At 61.0% G+C, this 19,280-nt stretch overlaps 2 protein-coding genes across 5 annotated transcripts; one reads left to right on the forward strand and one right to left on the reverse strand.

Annotated features, from left to right (window-relative positions):
• The first annotated feature begins 916 nt into the window (after positions 1 to 916).
• On the forward strand, positions 917 to 4,905 carry IL23A (interleukin 23 subunit alpha). Its single transcript, XM_063179401.1, has 4 exons — positions 917 to 1,623; positions 2,438 to 2,536; positions 3,744 to 3,869; positions 4,719 to 4,905. Exons 1-4 carry the CDS (start codon positions 1,429 to 1,431, stop codon positions 4,857 to 4,859), a joined length of 561 nt encoding a protein of 186 aa, XP_063035471.1. The 5' UTR covers positions 917 to 1,428; the 3' UTR covers positions 4,860 to 4,905.
• A 969-nt stretch (positions 4,906 to 5,874) lies between these two features.
• STAT2 (signal transducer and activator of transcription 2) lies at positions 5,875 to 18,955 on the reverse strand. Of its 4 annotated transcripts, none has more exons than XM_063179375.1 (24): positions 18,908 to 18,955; positions 17,929 to 18,577; positions 17,683 to 17,814; positions 16,448 to 16,598; positions 16,275 to 16,373; positions 16,101 to 16,193; positions 15,945 to 16,023; positions 15,755 to 15,840; positions 15,525 to 15,673; positions 15,293 to 15,451; positions 13,116 to 13,268; positions 12,424 to 12,444; positions 12,125 to 12,218; positions 11,957 to 12,013; positions 11,798 to 11,881; positions 11,617 to 11,715; positions 10,653 to 10,788; positions 10,504 to 10,553; positions 9,913 to 10,001; positions 9,706 to 9,842; positions 8,564 to 8,752; positions 8,422 to 8,479; positions 7,288 to 8,300; positions 5,875 to 6,898 (listed from the first exon to the last, which is right to left on the reverse strand). In XM_063179375.1, the coding sequence occupies exons 3-24, from the start codon at positions 17,811 to 17,813 to the stop codon at positions 6,771 to 6,773; spliced, it is 3,255 nt and encodes a 1,084-aa protein (XP_063035445.1). In that variant the 5' UTR covers position 17,814; positions 17,929 to 18,577; positions 18,908 to 18,955; the 3' UTR covers positions 5,875 to 6,770. The 4 variants fall into 4 exon arrangements, with proteins under 4 accessions (XP_063035445.1, XP_063035443.1, XP_063035444.1 ...); XM_063179373.1 differs by having other exon boundaries at positions 7,288 to 8,321; XM_063179374.1 differs by having other exon boundaries at positions 11,798 to 11,884.
• Positions 18,956 to 19,280: the final 325 nt, after the last annotated feature.

The raw sequence follows: 19,280 nt of genomic DNA on the forward strand, positions 1-19,280 counted from the left end.
TTGTCCCTCAGTGTCCCCCAGTGTCACCCCCAGTGTCCCTAAATGCCCCCGCACGTCCCTCCGTGTCCCTCAGTGTCCCCAAACACCCCCCAGTGTCCCCAAATGTCTCTCAGTGTCCCCCTCGTCCCCCCCTGTCCCCCTCCATCCCCACCGTCCCCCAGCCCCCCTCGATGTCCCCAAGTGTCCCCAAGTGTCGCGACCTCCCGGCCGTGTCCCCCCCCGGTCCCGGCCCGTGCCCGGTGCCCGCGGCGCTGCCGGTGCCGGTGCCGGTGCCGGGGAAGGCCGGGGGCAGCCCCGGCGGGCGGGACGGGAAGCGCCGGAGCCGCCGCAACGGAACCGCCGAGATTGCGGCAGCGCCGCCCGGGCCGGCCCGGGACAACGGGGAGGGGAGCGAGGGGAAAACGGGGGGACAACGGGGGGACAACGGGGGGACACTACGGGGGGACACTACGGGGGGACACTACGGGGACACTGGAGAGATAGTGGGGGAAAACGGGGGGACACCAAGGGGACAAGGACGGGACACCCGGGAACACCGGGGGGACACCGGGGGGACAACGGGGGGACAACGGGGGGACACTGGAGAGATAGTGGGGAGAAAACGGGGGGACAACGGGGGGACACCAAGGGGACAAGGACGGGACACCCGGGAACACCGGGGGGACAACGAGGGGACACCGGGGAGATACCGGGGGCACAACAAAGGGATAACGAGGAGACATTGAGGGGACAATGAGGGGACACCGAAGGGACACCGGGGAGATACTGGGGGGACACCGGGAGGACACCGCGGGGACAACGGGGGAGATACCGGAGGGACAATGAGGGGGTACTGGGGGGACACTGGGGAGATACCGGGGGGACACAGAGGGGACAACGGGGGGACAACGAGGGGACACCACGGGGACAATCGGGGGACACTGGGGAGATACCAAGGGGACACCCGGGAATACCGAGAGGACAACGAGGGGACAACGAGGAACACCGGGGGGACAACGGGGAGATAACGGGGGACACCGAGGCGACACCGGGAGGATACCAGGGGAACAACGAGGGGACATCGGGGAGACACCGGGGGACACCGAAGAGACACCGGGAACACCGGCTCGGACACAGCGGCACCGGGGAGCGGCCGCCCCGGGGCTCCGCCTCTCCCCGGTGTGCCCGCCATGCACCGAGGGGTCACCCCGGTGCCGGCGCCGCTGCCGGTGACTCCCGTCCCGCCCGGAACTGCCCCGGGTTTTCCTGCCCGCCCCATCCCGTGCGGTGCCGTCCCGGTGCAGCGGGGACCCCGGCCCGGTATCGGTTCTGCTTTCGGGTGGAGGCGCCGGGGCGTGAGCACCTGCCCCGGGATTCCCCACCTGCCGCCGCCGCCGCCCCATAAGAGCCCGGTGGCGGCGCCGGTGGCGGCACACACCGAGAGCAGCGATGGCTCCGCTCCGCCGCCTCTGCCTGTGCCTGCTCCTCGCGCTGCTGCCGCCGCCTCCCGCCGCACCGGCACCGGTAACGGCACCGGTAACGGCACCGGCACCGCTCCGCCGGCCGGACTGGGCCGCCTGCCGCGTGCTGTCCCGGGAGCTGTCGCGGCTGCTGGGGGCGGCCAGAGAACCGCACCCGGTGCTGGTGAGTACCGGCGGTTCGGCGGGATCGGGAAACAACGGGGGGATCAGACAGAGAACCGGGGGGCTCGGCCAGGGCGAGCGACAGCTCGACCGGGGAGAGCCGGGGTTCGGCCGGTGCACCGGGGGACTCGGGAGGTACCGGGGGGCTCAGACAGAGTAACGGGAGCTCGACCGGGGAGAGAGAGGGGCTCGAGAAGCACCGAGGGGATAGGCCGGAGTACCGGGGGGCTCGGAAAGCACCGGGAGCTCGGCCAGGGAGAGCCGGGACTCGGCCGGTGCACCGGAGGGCTCGGGAAACACCGGGGGCTTCCGTTGGGGGCACCGAGAGACTCAGGAAGCACCGGGGGGCTCCAGAAGGACCGGGCGTAGAGGAAAGCACCGGGAGCTCGGCCAGGGGCACCGGGGAACTCAGCCGGGGTCACCGGGGGGCTCGGGAAACACCGGAGGGCTTGGCCGGATTACCGGGGGTCTCAGCCGGGGCGAGAGGGGGGCTCGGGAAGCACCGGGAGCTCGGCCGGGATTCGACCGGTGCACCGGGGGGCTCGGGAAACACCGGGGGCTCCGCTGGGGGCACCGGGAGGCTCGGGAAGCACCGGGGACTCAACCGGGGGCACCGGGAGGCCCGGGAAGCACCGGGGGTAGCACCGGGAGGTGCGGGCTCATCGCGGCGGGGGTTGCGCCGGTACCGGGGGGGGAATTCGGTGTCCCGGAGCGGGTTCGGTGTCCCGGGAGGGTTCGGTATCCCGGGGGCGGGTTCGGTGTCCCGGTGCCGGCCGTACCGGACGCGTTGACACCGGCCCCGCTCGCTGCTCCAGGAGGGGCTGCAGCTGCTGGAGGAGGAACCCCAAAATTGGCCCCCCCGGATCCGCTGCAGCGACGCCTGCGACCCCCTGAGCCTGGAGAGCAACCACACGGTACCGGGGGTCCGGGGGCACCGGGGGGAACCCAGGGATGCTGGGGGTTCACCTGAGGAGGTCGCTGAGGGTGCCTGGGGGGTCCCAGGGGTGTCCGGGGGTCCCAGGGGTGCTAAGGATGAGTCTGGGGCTCCTAAAAGAGTCCTAAAGGGGTTCCAGGAAAGCTGCTGGATGAATTTGGGGGTCCTGGGGATGTCTGGGGGGGGTTCCAAGAATGCTCGGAGGATGAACCTGGGGGTCCCAGAGGGGTCCCAGGGGATGCTCTGAGGTTCGCCTGAGGGGTCCTAAAGGGGTCCCAGGGGGTCCCAGGAAAGCTGCTGGATGAATTTGAGGGTCCCAAGGATGTCTGGAGGTCCCAGGGATGCCGAGGATGAAGCTGAGGGACCCAGAGGGGTCTCAGCGATGATGGGGGATGCACTTGGGGGTCCCGTGGGGGATATCTGGGGGTCCCAGGGGCTGCTGAGGATGAACCTGGGGGTCCCAGAGGGATCTCAGCACTGCTGAGGATGCACTTGGGGGTTCCAGAGGGGTCCCAGGCATGGACTTGGGGATCCCGGAGGTGCTAAGGAGGCGTTTGGAGGTCCCAGAGGCATCCCAGGGATACCGAGGGGTGCACTTGGGGGTCCCGGGGGTCCCGTGGATGTCCCTGACCCCCACCTCACCTGCAGAGGATCCGCCAGGCGCTCCAGCACTACGGGGGGGTGCACTTGGGGGTCCTGGGGGCTCCCAAGGAGGCGTTTGGAGATCCCAGAGAGCTCCCAGGGATACCGAGGGGTGCACTTGGGGGTCCCGTGGGTCCTGTGGGGATGTCCCTGACCCCCATGTCACCCCCTTTCTCCCCCAGCTCTGCCTGCAGCGCATCCGCCAGGCGCTCCAGCACTACCGGGGGGTGCATTTGGGGGTCCCGTGGGGATTGTGGGGATGTCCCTGACCCCCATGTCACCCCCTTGCTCCAGCAGCTCTGCCTGCAGCGCATCCGCCAGGCGCTCCAGCACTACCGGGGGGTGCATTTGGGGGTCCCGGGGGTCCCGTGGGGTGTGTGGGGATGTCCCTGACCCCCATGTCGCCCCCTTGCTCCCCCAGCTCTGCCTGCAGCGCATCCGCCAGGCGCTCCAGCACTACCGGGGGGTGCATTTGGGGGTCCCGGGGGTCCCGTGGGGTGTGTGGGGATGTCCCTGACCCCCATGTCGCCCCCTTGCTCCCCCAGCTCTGCCTGCAGCGCATCCGCCAGGCGCTCCAGCACTACCGGGACCTGCTGGGCTCCGACATCTTCCGCGAGCAGCCGCAGCCGCAGCTGGAGAGCACCATGGAGCAGCTGCTGCGCCTCGTGCAGGTCAGCCAGGGGGGCGGCACGGCCCGCGGGGGTCCCCAAACGTCCCTCAGGGTCCCTCAGTGTCCCTCAATGTCCTTTGGCGTCTCTCAGTGTCCACCAGTGTCCCTGAAGGTCCTTTCGTGTCCCGCATTGTCACACAATGACCCTCAGTGTCACCCCCTGTCCCTCGGGGTCCCCAAACATCCCTCAGGGTCCCTCAGTGTCCCACCCTGTTTGTCAATGTCCCTTAGTGTCCCTCAGTGTCTTTCGGTGTCCCACAATGTCTGTCAGTGTCCCTCAGCGGCTCTCATTGTCCCGCCCTGTCCTTCAGTGTCCCTCAGTGTCCTTTGATGTCCCAACCTGTCCCCCAGTGTCCCTGAGGGTCCCTCAGTGTCCTTTGGTGTCTCTAACTGTCCCTCAGTATCCCTAAATATCCCCCAGTGTCTTCCAGGGTCCCTTAGTGTCCCAAATGTTCCTCAATGACCCTCAGTGTCCCACCCTGTCCCTCAAGGTCCCTCAGTGTCCCCTGGTGTTCCTCAATGACCCTCAGCGTCCCCCGGTGTCCCAAATGTCCCTCAGGGTCCCTGAGGGTCCCACATTGCCCCTCAGTTTCCCCTAGTGTCCCACCCTGTCCTCCAGTGTCTCTCAGTGTCCCACATGTCCCCCAATGACCCTGAGGGTCCCACATTGTCCCTCAGTGTCCCCAAATGTCCCTCAGTGTCCCACCCTCTCCCTCAGTGTCCCTCCGTGTCCCTTGGTGTGTCCCAAATGTCCCTCAATGACCCTCAGTGTCCCCACCCTGGCCCTCAGTGTGCTTTGGTGTCTCTCAATGTCCCCCAGTCCCCCCCTGAGCCCTCGCTGTCCCCTCAGGACGGGCCCGGCCGCCCCCCCCGGCACCTGCCGGCGCCCCCGGAGCTCTGGCAGCGGCCGCTGCAGCGGCACCTGGCCCTGAAACGGCTGCGCTCCTTCTCCGCCCTCATGGGCCGCGTCTTCAACCACGGGGCGCGCTGAGAGCCCGGACACCGACCCCCGGACACCGACCCCAGCCCCGGACACCGACCCCGACCCCGGACACCGACCCCAGCCCCGGATAGCGACCCCAGCCCCGGATAGCGACCCCAGCCCCGGACAGCGACCCCAGCCCCGGATACCGACCCCAGCCCCGGATACCGACCCCAGCCCCGGATACCGACCCCAGCCCCGGACACCGACACCGACCCCAGCCCCGGACACCGACCCCAGCCCCGGACACCGACCCCAGCCCCGGATACCGACACCGACCCCGGACAGCGACCCCAGCCCCGGACACCGACACCGACCCCCGGATACCGACACCGACTCCCGGACACCGACACCGACCCCAGCCCCGGATACCGACTCCAGCCCCGGATACCGACCCCAGCCCCGGACACCGACCCCAGCCCCGGATACCGACACCGACCCCGGACAGCGAGCCCAGCCCCGGACACCGACCCCAGCCCCGGACACCGACACTGATCCCCGGATAACGACCCCCTCCTGATCTTCAACCACGGGGCGCGCTGAGACCCCCCCCCCCCCAGATACCGACCCCACCCCCGGACACCGACCCCACCCCCTTTATTTATCACCCCTCCCTTATTTATCGCTCCCGCCCCCTCATTTATCACCGTCCCCCCTTATTTATCGCCCCCCACCCTATATTTATCGCCTCCTCCCTTATTTATCGTCCCCCATCCCCGGACACCTCCCAACCCCCCCGAACACCGACCCCCCCCCTTATTTATCGTCCCTCCCGCTTATTTATCGCCCATCACCCCCATCCCCTAATTCCGGACACCGCCCACCCCTCCCCTTATTTATCGCCCCCACCCCCTTATTTATCGCCCCCCCAACCCGGACCCCTCCACCCCCCCCTCTTATTTATCGCCCCCCACCACTGACATCACCCCCACCCCCGATACTGCCCCCTCCTTATTTATCGCCCCCCCCCCCCCCCATTATTTATTGCCCTCCTCCCGCGGTTATTTATGATTGGAGCCGTTCCTTTATTTATCTCGGGTATTTCTCCGTTTCTAATAAAGCTCCCAAGGAGAGCAGAGAGAGGCCAGTGTGGGGGGGAAGGGGTTAATTTACAGATAAAGGGGTGGGAAGGGGTTAATTTACAGAGAGGGGGGGGTGGGGAGGGGTCCCCGAGAGGGAAGAAACCGGAGAGGGGTCCCCGGAACGGAAGGGGCAGGGGAGGGGTCCCTGGAAGAGACTGAGGAGGGGTCCCTGGAAAGGAAGGGATGGGTCCCTAAAAAAGAAGGGACCGGGGAGGGGTCCCTGGGAGGGGTCCCCGCAAGAGAAGGGGCTGAGGAGGGGTCCCCAGGAGGGAAAGGACTGGGGAGGGGTCCCTGTAATGAAAGGGACTGGAGAGGGGTCCACACAAGGGAAGGGACTGAGGAGGGGTCTCCGGAAGGGGTTCCTGGAAGGGAAGGGACCAAGGAGGGGTCCCCAGGAGGGAAGAGGCAGGGGAGGGGTCCCTGGAAGGGAAGGGGCTGGGGAGGGGTCCCTGGAAACGCAGAGACCGGGGAAGGGTCACTGGAACGAAAGGGGCTGGGGAGGGATCCCCGGAAAGGAGGGGACCGAGGCGGGGTCCCTGGAGGGGGCTGGGGAGGGGTCTCTGGAAGAGAAGGGACCGGCGAGGGGTCCCTGGAACGAAAGGGTCTGGAGAGGGGTCCCTGGGAGGGAAGGGGTTCCCGGGAGGGGAGGGGTCCTCAAGAGGGAAAGGACTGGGGAGGGGTCCCTGGAATGAAAGGGACCAGGGAGGGGTCCCTGGAAGGGGCTGGGGAGGGATCCCTGGAACGGAAAGGGTTGGGGAGGGGTCCCCGGAAGGGAAGGGACCGGAGAGGGGTCCCCAGGAGGGGAGGGGTCCCTGGAAAGGAGGGGATCGGGGAGGGGTCACTGGAAGTCGCTGGCGTCGATGTGCAGCGGGGGGAGGTCGGTGAACAGCGAGGGCACCGCGGGCAGGGCCGAGTCCTCGGGCTGAGGCAGGAACGGATCGTGCTGGGCCAGGAGAGCCGCGCTGCCTGCGGGGGGACAGGGACAGGGGACAGGGACAGCTGAGTGCCAGGGGGACAAATGAGTGCCAGGGGGAACAGCTGAGTGCCAGGGGATCAGGACAGGGCTCAGGGGACAGGGCAGGGTGTTTGGGGACAGATGAGTGCCAGGGGACAGGGCGGGGACAGGGGACAGATGAGTGCCAGGGGGACAGGGCAGTGGGGACAGGGGACAGGGCAGTGCCCAGGGGGACAGGGCACGGCTCAGGGGGACACCTCTGTGCCCAGGGGACAATGCCCAGAGGGACAAGACAGGGCTCAGGGGACACCTCAGTGCACCAGGGGACAGCTCAGTCCCCATAGGGGACAGCTCACTGCCCAGGGGACACCTCTGTCCCCCCACCAGCCCCAACACTCACCAGGGCTCAGCTGGAAGCTCTGCTCCAGGCTCTCCTCCAGGCTCTCCTCCAAGGTCGCCACCACGTCCGGCATCAGCTCGGCCACTCCCAGTGTCCCCAACGTCCCCAAGGTCCCCGAGGGTGGCTGCAGCCCCTGCAGCAGCTCCTGAATGTCCTGTCCCCCTGGCAGCAGCTCCAGGTCCCTCAGCTCTGCTGGCAGTGTCCCCTGCTCCGCTGTCCCCTGCGGTGTCCCCAAGTCCCCTGAGGCCACCTGCAGCACCTGCAGGCCCCCAGGCAGCACCTGCACAGCTCCTGGTGCCACCTGCAGTGTCCCCTGGAGGCTGGGGACTCCTGGTGTCACCTGTGGTGGCTCCAGCCTTTGGGGCTGTGGTTGTAGTGTCCCCAAGCCTGGGGGCTGCAGGGTCCCCACCTGTGGTGTCCCCAGGTTCCCAGGTGGGACCTGTAGTGTCCCAGGACTTGTGGCTGACCCCTGTAAAGTCCCTGGGCTTGTGGCCACCCCTTGAAATGTCCCCAAGTTCCCAGGGGTGACCTGTGCTGTCCCTGGACTCATGGTCACACCTTGAAGTGTCCCCAAGTTCCCAGGGGTGACCTGTGCTGTCCCTGGACTCATGGTCACACCTTGAAGTGCCCCCAAATTCTCAGGGGTGACCTGTAGTGTCCCTGGGCTCATGGCCACCGTCTGCACAGTCCCTAGGCTCGTGGCCACCATCTGAACTGTCCCTGGGCTCATGGCCACCCCTTGAAGTGTCCCCAGGTTCCCAGGGGTGACCTGTGGCATCTCTGGGCTCGTGGCCACCATCTGCAGAGTCTGAGGTATCCCCAGATTCTCAGGGATGACCTGCAGAGCCCCTGGGCTTGCGACCACCATCTGCAGTGTCCCTGGGCTCGTGGGCACCCCCTGAGGTGTCCCCAGGCCCCCGGGTGTCCCCTGCCCTCGGGGCTGCAGCTGCAGCGTCTCCAGGTTCTCGGTGGCCGCCTGCAGCTCCTCCTCGGTCTGACGCCGGTTGGGCGGCCTGGATGGACAGACAGAGGGGCTGGGGTCAGGGATTGGGATCAGGGGATTGGGATCAGGGGATTGGGGTTGGGGTCAGGGTATCCCGCAGCCCCACAGAGGTGTCCCCCACGTCCCCTCACCTGGAGGACACGCGGATGAGGCGCCGGTTCAGGTATTTCTGGGACTCGCTCAGGTTCCCTGGGGACAAACAGAGGCATCAGGGGGGTGCCCTGGCTCAGTCCCAGGCCATGCCAGGCCGTGCCAGCCCATGCCAGGCCGTACCCTCCAGCCTCTGGCTGTAGTAGGGCCCGAAGGCCTCGTCCCGGGGGGTGTTGGGGTACAGGAACTTGAGGGGATTCTCTGGATTCTTCTCCTCCAGGCTCATGTGGTAGTCACGGATGATGTCGGGCAGGGCCAGCGACACCAGCTCCGAGGCTGTGTAGGGCTCCACGGCGTGGAAAGTGGGGGACCCTGCAAAGGGGGGACAGTGGGGGGGTGGCACCGTCATCCCTGTGGCCCACAGAAAGCCGGGCTGGGGATGGGAATTCATTCTTGGCCATTTCTAACCTAAATCTGAATTCAGCTCCACCATTCTTGTCAATTTTTAACCTAAATCTCAATTCAGCTTCACCATTGTCATTAATTTCTAACCTAAATCTGAATTCAGCTTCACCATTCTCATCCATTTTTTACCTAATCTTGAATTCAGCTTCATCATTCCTGTCCATTTTTAATCTAAATCTCAATTCAGCTTCACCATTCTCGTAGATCATTATCCTAAATTCGAATTCAGGTTCCCCATTCTCATCCATTTTTAACCTAAATCTCAATTCAGCTTCACCTTCTCATCCATTTTTATCTAAATCTGAATTCAGGTTCCCCATTTTCATTAATTTCTAACCTAAATCTGAATTCAGCTTCACCATTCTCGTCCATTTTGAATCTAAATCTGAATTGATGCTGACCATTCTCATCCATTTTTAATCTAAATCTGAATTCAGCTTCACCATTCTTGCCTATTTTTAACCTAAATCAGGTTCACCATTCTCATCCATTTTTAAACCAAATCTGAATTCAGCTTCACCATTCTCATCCATTTTTAACCTAAATCTGAATTAATCCTCTTGCTTGCTAAATTTAAGGAAGGAAGGTTTATTTTCTTTGCCTTGGTAGGGCACCAACCTTCTCAAAGGATCTGGACCTCCAGGAACTTTGGAATCTCCAGGTTTCAAACTAAATTTGCCAGGTTTGGAACCAGAATTTGCTCAGGACAAAGGGTTTATCAGGCGTGATAAACCTCCCCATGGACTTGGAAAATCCCATCTCTCCAGAGGCTTCCACTGCTCCAGGGGGTTCCTGGGGGGTTCTGAGGGGTCCTGGGGGCTTTCTGGGGGGTTCTGGGTGGTTCTGGGGGGTTCCCTCACCTGTCTCGTGGTGCTCCACCCAGGTGAAGGTGACACCACCCAGGACGCTCTCGCTGAAGCGCAGCAGGAACGTCCCCGTCCTCTTGGACTTGAGCAGCTTCTCCTCCTGCTTGCGGCTCACGAAGCCCAGGATGAGTCTGGGGGGAGGCACCGTCAGCCCCTGTGGACCCCCAGAACCCCCAGACCCCTCCCCAGCCCTGTCCCTACCCGTTCTTCCAGAGCTGCTTGAGGTGCTCCTGGAGCAGCCCCAGGATCCCGTCCAGCCAGGCCCAGAAGGAGAAACCGGAGGCTCCATCCTGAGGGAGGGGACATGGGGGGGACATGGAGGGACACAGGGACATGGGGAGGACATGGAGGGCTGGGGGACATGGAGGGATGGTGGGGACATAGGGATAGAGGGGACAGGAAGGGATGTGGAGGGACAGGGGGATGTGGAGGGACATGAGAGGGACATGGAGAGGACAGGAGGACACGGAGGGAGAGGGGGACATGGAGGGAAAGGGAGGACAGGGACGGACAGGGGGGACATGAAGGGACATGGGGACATGGAGGGGACATGGAGGGATGGGTGAACATGGAGGGACAGGGGGAACATGGGGATATGGAGGGACATGGGGACAGGGAGGGACATAGAGGGGACAGGGGGAGAAACAGGGACGGCGGGACATGGAGGAACGAGGCGACATGGGGACATGATGGTGGGGGGGACATGGAGGGACACAGGGACATGGAGGGGTCATGGCCATGGGGACATGGAGGGACAGAGGGGACAGGGCCATGGGGACAGGCCCTACTGACCTTTGAGAACTTGTGCCAGGCCACGGTGCTGTCCGGCGACGGCTTCGACCCTTGGGGTGAGAGCAGAGTAAGGGGGGACAGCCATGTCCCACCGTGTCCCCCCATGTCCCACAGTGTCCCCTGCTGTCCCCTCCTGTCCCCAGCCTTACCCAGGAGTTTCTTGGCCAGCATCAGGAGGTTGTCCCGGCTCAGGCCCCGCTCGGCCACGCTCTGGAACTGCCAGCTCAGCACCTCGGCCAGCCGGGGCCACGGGGCTGGAGGTGGGGACGAGAAGAACTGCTGGGCCTGGGGACACGGAGGGGACACAGGGGGACACGGGGTTAGTGAGGCTGGGGACAGCGTGAGGGATGGGGGACATGGGGACAGGGGATGGGGACAGCAGGAGGGGATGGGGACATGCACTGGAGTAGGGGATGGGGACATGGAGGGGACAAGGACATGGGCAGAGGACAGGAGGGGGACATAGATAGAGAAGGGGGACACGGCACCAGAGCAGAGGACAGGGATGAGACAAGGGGACAGGGACAAGGGATGGGGACAAGGACAAGGGCAGGGGATGGGACAGGGATTAAGGGACAGGACAGGGACCAAGGGATGGGACAGGGACCAAGGAATGGGGACAAATGGCAGGGGTGGTGTCCAGGGGATGGGGACAAGACAGGGAGCACAGATACACGGCAGAGGACAGGGACAAGGGCAGGGGATGGGGACATGCACCAGGGCAGGGGACAGGGACCAAGGGACAGGACAGGGACCAGGAGATGGGGATAACTGGCAAAGGATGGGGTTCAAGGGACGGGGACAGACACCAGGGCAGGGGACAGGGACCAAGGACAGGCACCAAAGCAAAGGATGGCACAAGGACACGAGGCAGGGGAGGGGACAGAAATCTACACCTGGGATGGGGCAGGGACCAGGCCCAGGTTTGGGGACAGGGCACAGGGGACAACCAGGATGGGGACAGGGCTAGGGAGGGGACAGGGAGCAGCACAGGGGACACAGGGTGGGTGACAGAGGACACAGGGACAGGGGTGGCACAGGAGCAGGTGTGGCACAGACAGAGCAGGGGTGGCACAGGGACAGGGGTGGCACAGGCCAGGGGGTCCCGCTCGCCTTGGGGTCAGAGCTGAGCATGTTGAACCAGAGGATGGAGGCCCAGGCGCTGGAGAACTGGTTGTTGTTGGAGATGATGACAAAGGGCAGCGTGGTGGCCTGGGGAGGTGACAGAGCTCAGGCTGGCTGTCCCCAGCCCCCCCTGGCTGTCCCCAAACCCCCCCAAGCCCCCAACCCTCACCTCCAGCTCCAGCTCCAGCCCGCAGTAGGCGTAGGCCAGCGTGAAGGTGATGAGGTGCAGCTCCTCTGTCACAACCAGGGGACCCTGCTGGGAGGTGACACCGCTGTCACCACCCGGCCTGGCCCCGCCAGGGCCCCCCCAGCCCCATCCCGTGCCCACCTCGCCGCTGGCACCTTTGCCCTTGCCAGCCCTGCTGTCCTTCTGCTCCTTCAGCGTCTGTGGGGACGGCAGAGTCAGCCCGGGTGGGGGGGGTGGGGGGGTCCTCACTGTGCCCCCCACCCTGAGGGGGGGATTTGGGGGTCCGGGGGGGTTCGGGGGGGTCCCTACGAGGTACTGGAAGTCGCAGATGAGCCCCTCCTGGGGACTGTCCCCGGCCAGGAGCGTTTTGCTGCTCGATGTCAGGATGTTGAACCGGCGGAACCTGCGGGGCACAGGCGGCAGCTGGGAGGGGGTCGGGACCCCCGGGAGGGCAAATGGGGGGTCGGGAACCCCGAAAGCGGCAAATGGGGGGGGGGGTCAGGACCCCCAAGAGGGCAAATGGGGGGTCGGGACCCCCGGGAGGGCAAATGGGGATCGGGACCCCCGGGGTGGGGTCGCAGCCCCTCCAGCGCTGTCCCAGCTCTCACCCTTTGATGTTGGGAGGGTTCCTGCAAGAGATAAGGGAGGGTCAGGGCTGTGGGACACACATAATATTGTAATATCTAAGCGACATTATATTTATATTTATATTTATATTTATATTTATATTTATATTTATATTTATATTTATATTTATATTTATATTTATATTTATATCTAAATTCTTAGTTTATTCTATATAATTTTTACATCATTTAATGAATTGAAAATTGAATAAATCAAATAATATAATTATTTCTAATTATTATTTATTTTAACAAATTAAAAAATGTAATTTAATAAATTAAATTTTGAATCAATTAAATAATATTATTCTTTATAGCTATTAATTTATTTAATAAATTAAATGATACAGTTATTTATAATTATTATTTAATTTAGTAAATTAACATTTTAATATAACAAATAATATATTTATAGTTATTATTTAATTGAATAAATTAAATAATAGAATTATCCATAATTTAAATTAAATAATTAATAATTAAATATTAAATAAATACTTATTATTTAATTGAATGAATTGCATAATTTAATATAATGACTTAATAATTTAATATATTAAATTATAATTATTTATTATTATTTACTTTAATAAATGAAATAATTTACTTTAACAGCCTAAACAATTTAATTTACTTAATAACCCTTTGGAGCCCGTGAGGTTTCCCGGCCCCACCTGTCGATGTGGATCCGCGCCTCCATGCGGTGGTTGCGGTCTTGCAGCCTCACCAGGAGGCGGGCGCGGGTCGAGAACTTCCCGGCGGTTCGGAGCACCAGGGGCCGCTTCCCGGCGTTGGGGGTGCTGGGCTGCTGCTCCACCACGAAGGCGCTGGGGAAAACGGGGGGTCAGGGCTGCCTGAGACCCCACAGTCCTCCCCCGAGACCCCCCTGGCCTCCCCGGGCTGCCCTGAGACCCCACAGTCCTCCCCCGAGACCCCACAGTCCTCCCCAGACTGCCCTGAGACCCCCCTGTCCTCCCCAGACTGCCCTGAGATCCCCCATCCTTCCCCGAGACCCCCCATCCTCCCCAGACTGCCCTGAGACCCCCCATCCTTCCCCGAGACCCCCCTGTCCTCCCCAGACTGCCCTGAGACCCCCCATCCTTCCCTGAGACCCCCTTGTCCTCCCCAGCCTGCCCCAAGACCCCCAGTCCTCCCCCGAGACCTCCCTGTCCTCCCCAGACTGCCCTGAGACCCCCCATCCTCCCCCGAGACCCCCCTGGCCTCCCCAGGCTGCCCCATTTCTGAAAATCCTGGAATATCCCAGGTGGGAGGGAAGCCATGCAGGTTTAACTGCCGGTGGGGGCATGGGACAACCCCAAAATCTGTCATGTCCTAAATCTCAATGTTTGAGTGGTGTCCAAGTACACAGAGATGGAAGGGACCCATCGGGAGTCAAACTCCAGGCAGAGGACAACCCCAAAATCTGTCATGTCCTAAATTCCAATGTTTGAGTGGTGTCCAAACACCCAAAGATGGAAAGGACCCATCAGGACGATCTCCAGCTTCTGGCCTGGCTCAGGACAACCCCAAAAACTGCCCTGTCCTAAATCCCAATGTTTGAGTGATGTCCAAGCACCCAGAGATGGAAGTCCATCATGATGAAACCCCATCAGAAATCCAGCTCCTGGCCTGGCACAGGACAACCTCAAAACCTGTTGAGTCCTAAATTTCATCATTTGAGTGGTGTCCAAACACACCCTGAGCTATGGAAAATCCAGAGATGGAAGTGACCCATCAAGATCTTCTCCAACTCCTAGTTTAGCACAAGACAACCCCAAAACCTGCCCAGTCCTTAATCCCAACGTTTCAGTGATGTCCAAACACCCAGAGATGGAAGGGACCCATCAAAAGTCCAACTCTTGGCACAGGACAGCCCCAAAAGTGCCCCCAGTCCTAAATTTCAATGTTTGAGTGGTGTCCAAACACCTCTTGAGCTATGGAATATCCAGAGATGGAAGGGACCCATCAGAATTATCGAGTCCAACTCCTGGTTTGGCACAGGACAATCCCAAAACCTGCCCAGTCCTAAATTTGACCTCAGATCCTGCCCAGTCCTAAATTTCAACATTTGAGTGATGTCCAAACACCCAGAGCTGGAAGGGACCCATCAGGATCAAAGTCCAGCCCAGCACAGACCACAAATCCCAGAGCATTGCCCAAAACCTCCCTGACCTCCTGAATTACAGAATACCCAGAGATGCAAGGGACCCCAAAATCCCACCCCGTTGTTGTCCAAACACTGTCAGATCTCTGTCACCCTTGGTCACCATTCCCTGGAGACCTCTTGAGTCTTCCAGAGCTGGAAGGGACCCATGAGGATCATCCAGATTCTGCACAAACACCCCAAAATCCCACCCCATTGTTGTCCAAACACTCTCAGATCTCTTCACCCTTGGTCACCATTCCCTGGAGAGCTTCCCCAGCTCTCCACCACCCTCTGGGGAGAAGAACCTTCCCCTGCTCTCCACCCTGCAGCCCTCCTGGCCCAGCCCCATCTGGAGACCTCCTGAATCATCCAGAATTGCAAGGGACCCATCAGGATCATGGATCCCACTCCAGACCCTGCACAAACACCCCAAAACATGCATGGGAGCTTTGTCCAAACACTCCCAGATCTCTGCCACCCTTGGCCACCATTCCCTGGAGACCTCCTGAATCATCCAGAGCTGCAAGGATCATCCAGACCCTGCACAAACACCCCAAAATCCCACGCCATTGTTGTCCAAACACTCCTGGATCTCCGTCACCCTCGGCCACCATTCCCTGGAGAGCTTCCCCATCTCTCCACCACCCTCTGGGTGGAAGAACCTTCCCCTGCTCTCCACCCTGGAGCCCTCCTGTCCCAGCCCACCTCTTGAGCAGGTGTGTGAGCTGCTCCTGCAGCCTCTGCTCCAGCAGGGGCATCTCTGCCACCAGCGGGTCCCTGGCGTAGGTCACCTTCTGTCGCAGGTCCCCCAGCGCCCGCAGCAGCTGCCGCAGCTGGAACAACCCCTGCCCCAGCTCCGTGAACCTGCAGGGGTTCAGGGAGCTCAGAGGGGTCCGCCTGAAGCCCCCCGAGCCCCCCAAAGCCCCCCAAATCCTACCAGGTCTCCAGCGGGCGCAGGTTGGTGTCGGCGGAGGCCCCCAAGCACAGGCGCTGCTGCCGCACCCTCCAGCCCCCCAATTCCTGCTGCAGCAGCTCCTGCAGGGTCTCACTGCGCCCCAAAAGGTGCTGCATCTGCGCCAGCACCTCCTGAGGGGAGATCTGGCTGTGAATGGGGTGCTCAAGGTGGGTAGGACTCCCCAAAATCCACCCCGATCTGCCCCTCCTCACCCGCCGCTGCCGGTCCAGGTTCTGCAGTTTGGCTTGGAGGGATTGGAGCTCCTGCAGGTACGTGGGGTCCTGGTTCTTCTCCTCACCTGAGGGCAGGGGGGTTCACTCAGGGTTTTGGGAGATTCGCTCAGGGTTTTGGGGGGCTCACAGGGCAGTGCCCACCCCCCCATTTTCCCAGTGTGGGGCTCACCTGGCCGGTAATGCACCTTGAAGCAGAAATCGAAAGCATCCTGAAAATCCTCCAGGTGCCTGAAGGCTCGTTCGGCTTCCTGCGGGCACAGGGTGGGTGAGGAGGGGTCAGGGGGCTCGGAGGGGGTCTCGGGGGTCTCAGGGGTTGGGGGGTTACCTGCAGGGCTGTGTGGAACTCAGCCAAACGCCGCTGGATCTGCTGCTCCCTCCCGCCCTCCAAAGCTGGGCTGGGCGCGGGGACCGACCCCTCCTAAGGAGGGAGAAATGGGGTGGGGGGCGCGGCCGGGGGACCCCCGGGATGGGCTGGGGGGGTCACAGAGCCCTTCCCTACCTGCCCCCTGGCCTGCCCGAGGCGCAGGATCCGCTGCTCCTCCTGCAGCAGGTTGGCCACCAGGTTGGCGAATCTCTCCGGCTTCTCCTGGAACTCAGCCTGGGGAGGGCTCGGGGGGGTGAGGGCGGCACGGAGACCCCTCCCCACCGCCCTCCCCCTGCCCCGAAGCCCACCTGGAGCTCGCGGTGGGCCTTGCGGAGGTTGTGCTTCAGCGTGAGATCCTCGCGGTCCGAGCCCAGGCTGCCCACGCGCTCTCCCAGTAAGACCAGTAAGGAGTGGAACAGGATGCGGGCGTGCGAGCAGAGCGGCTCCGCCGCCTGGCGCCTGCGGGACCGCGGGCTCAGCCTCACCCGTGCCCCGCTCCCACTGGGGTGTCTTATAAAAATCCCTTTTTTTAATAAAAATCCCTTTTTTATATTAAAAAATCCCTTTTTTATTTTATAAAAATCCCTTTTTTGTTTTATAAAAGTCCCTTTGCCAGGGTTTTTTCACCCCCCTGACCACTTTGATATTTTATAAAAATCCTTTTGCTGGGATGTTTTCATGCCCCTGACCCTGGGAAAATATAATATAATATAATATAATATAATATAATATAATATAATATAATATAATATAATATAATATAATATAATATAATATAATATAATATAAGCCTTCTGAAACTGGAAAGTCAGTTTATTATTCATTCCTTTCTAGCTTTCTGATGAAATCCTTTCTTCTACTCTTTTAGTATAGTATTATATGATATTTTCAGTATAGTATAGTTTTTACAGTTTTAGTATAGTAATTATATTATATTAAAAATGCTATACTATATAGCAAATAATATATAACGCTATAGTATATAGATAATGTAACGTAACGTAACGTAACGTAATGTAACGTAATATAATATAATATAATATAATATAATATAATATAATATAATATAATATAATATAATATAAGCCTTCTGAAACAGGAAAGTCAGTTTATTATTCATTCATTTCTAGCTTTCTTCTATTCTTTGAAACCCTTTCTTCTATTCTTTTAGTATAGCATTATATATTATATTATATTATATTATATTATATTATATTATATTATATTATATTATATTATATTATATTATATTATATTATATTATATTATATTATATTAGCTATAGAGTATGGATAATATAATGTAATATAGTGTAATGTAATATAGTGTAATATCATATCATATCATATCATATCATATCATATCATATCATATCATATCATATCAGCCTTCTCAAACATGAACTCAAGATTTTCATCCCTTCCCTCATCCTGGCCACCCTCAAACACTGCCACGCCCTCCCGGTACCGCTCCCAGCCCCGGTCCCTCCCGGTGCCACCCCCAGCCCCGGTACCGCCCCCAGCCCCGGTTCTCCCCCCGGTACCAGTTCTGGCTCTCGATCCAGGCCGCCAGGGACTGGCGCACGGCCATGGGCAGCGCCGAGCCCGCGTACAGCTGGTCCACCTGCTCCAGGTAAGTGTTGGCCAAGCCCTGCACCTCCTGCCACTGCGCCATGCTGGGGGGGACACAGAGGGTCAGGGGCGTCCCGAGAACCCCCCGGGGTCACGGAGGGACCGGAGGGTGAGAAACAGCCGCGTGTCACAGCTGGGAACATCTGCACCCCACGTACCTGCCCGCAGCACCGGCGGCACGGGGGAACCGCTGCTCCCGGGGGTTCCTCTGCTCCTGTTCGACTCTGGGCGGTCCCCTCTGCTCCTGCTCGGTCCCAGGGGTCCTTCTGCTCTGGTTGTGGGTGGTCCCGGGGGTCCCCTCACTCCTCCTCGGTCCCAGGGGTCCCTCTGCTCTCGGAGATTCCTCTGCCCCTGCTCGATCTCGGAGGTCCCTCTGCTGTGGTTCTGGGTGCTCCCGGGCGTCCCCTCGCTCCTGCTCGGTCCTGGTTGCTTCTGGGGGTCCCTGAGCTCCTGCTCGGTTCCTGGGTGGTCCCGGGGGTTCCTCTGCTCCTGCTCGGTCCCAGGGGTCCCTCTGCTCCTACTTAATTAATCCCGGCTGCTCCCGGGGGTCTCTCGGCTCCTGCTCTGTCCCGGCTCCTCTCGGGGGTCCCTCTGCTCCTGTTCGGCTCTGGGTGCTCCCGGGAGTCACTGTGCTCTAGTTCAGCCCCGGCTGCTCCCGGGGGTCCCTGTGCTCCTGCTCGGTCCTGGCTGCTCCCGGGGGTCCCTCTGCTCAGTTCCTGGGTGGTCCCGAGGGTCCCTCTGCTTTGCCGGCAGCTCCCGGGGGTCCCCTCGCTCCCGCTGCGGTGGTCGCGGACCAGGAGCCGCGTCCTGCGGTGGGAGCAGGGGGTGAGCCCAGGGGGATTTCCCCACCCTGAGCGGGGGGCACACGCACAGAACGCCCACACGAGAGCCCCCAGACCCCTCCTCAGACGCCCCCCTAGACCGGACTCCCAGTGAACCCCCCCAGGGCATTGAACCCCATCCCCAGTGGGGTGGGTGCCCCCGAACGCCCCCCCACCCCCCAGCGGGACCGCCCTCCAAGGGTCGCTCTGTGTGCTCCAGCCGGGGTCCCCTGCCTGTGCCCCTCTCTCCGGGGGCGCCCCGGGCTCCAGAACCGCCCACGTCCCGCCCCGGTGCCCCCCAGGACCCCCGACCCACCTCAGGCGGCACCGGAGCAGGAAGGCGGGCTGGCCACGCCCCCTCCCCGCTCTGCTCGGTGATTGGTGGAGAGCGGTGAAAAGGCCACGCCCCCGTAACCGCCGGCTTTGGGAGGGTTTGTTCATTTCCCCAGTTTTACGTCACAGATGGGGGCGTGGCCGTTGGGCGGGATTTTTGTGGGGGCGTGGCCATGGGCGTGGCCAGCGGTGAACGGGGGAGGGAATGGCGGCGGGACCGGGATGGGCGGGGGGACAGGGACGGGGACGCGGACGGAGGGGACCGGGACAGGCCATGGGGACAGGGGCAGGGCGTAAGGACAGGAACAGAGCCATGGGGACAGGGGCAGAGACGGAGGGGACCGGGACAGGCCATG

This window comes from Melospiza melodia, chromosome 31 (genome assembly GCF_035770615.1).
Source record: "Melospiza melodia melodia isolate bMelMel2 chromosome 31, bMelMel2.pri, whole genome shotgun sequence".
Lineage (NCBI taxonomy): Eukaryota > Metazoa > Chordata > Aves > Passeriformes > Passerellidae > Melospiza > Melospiza melodia.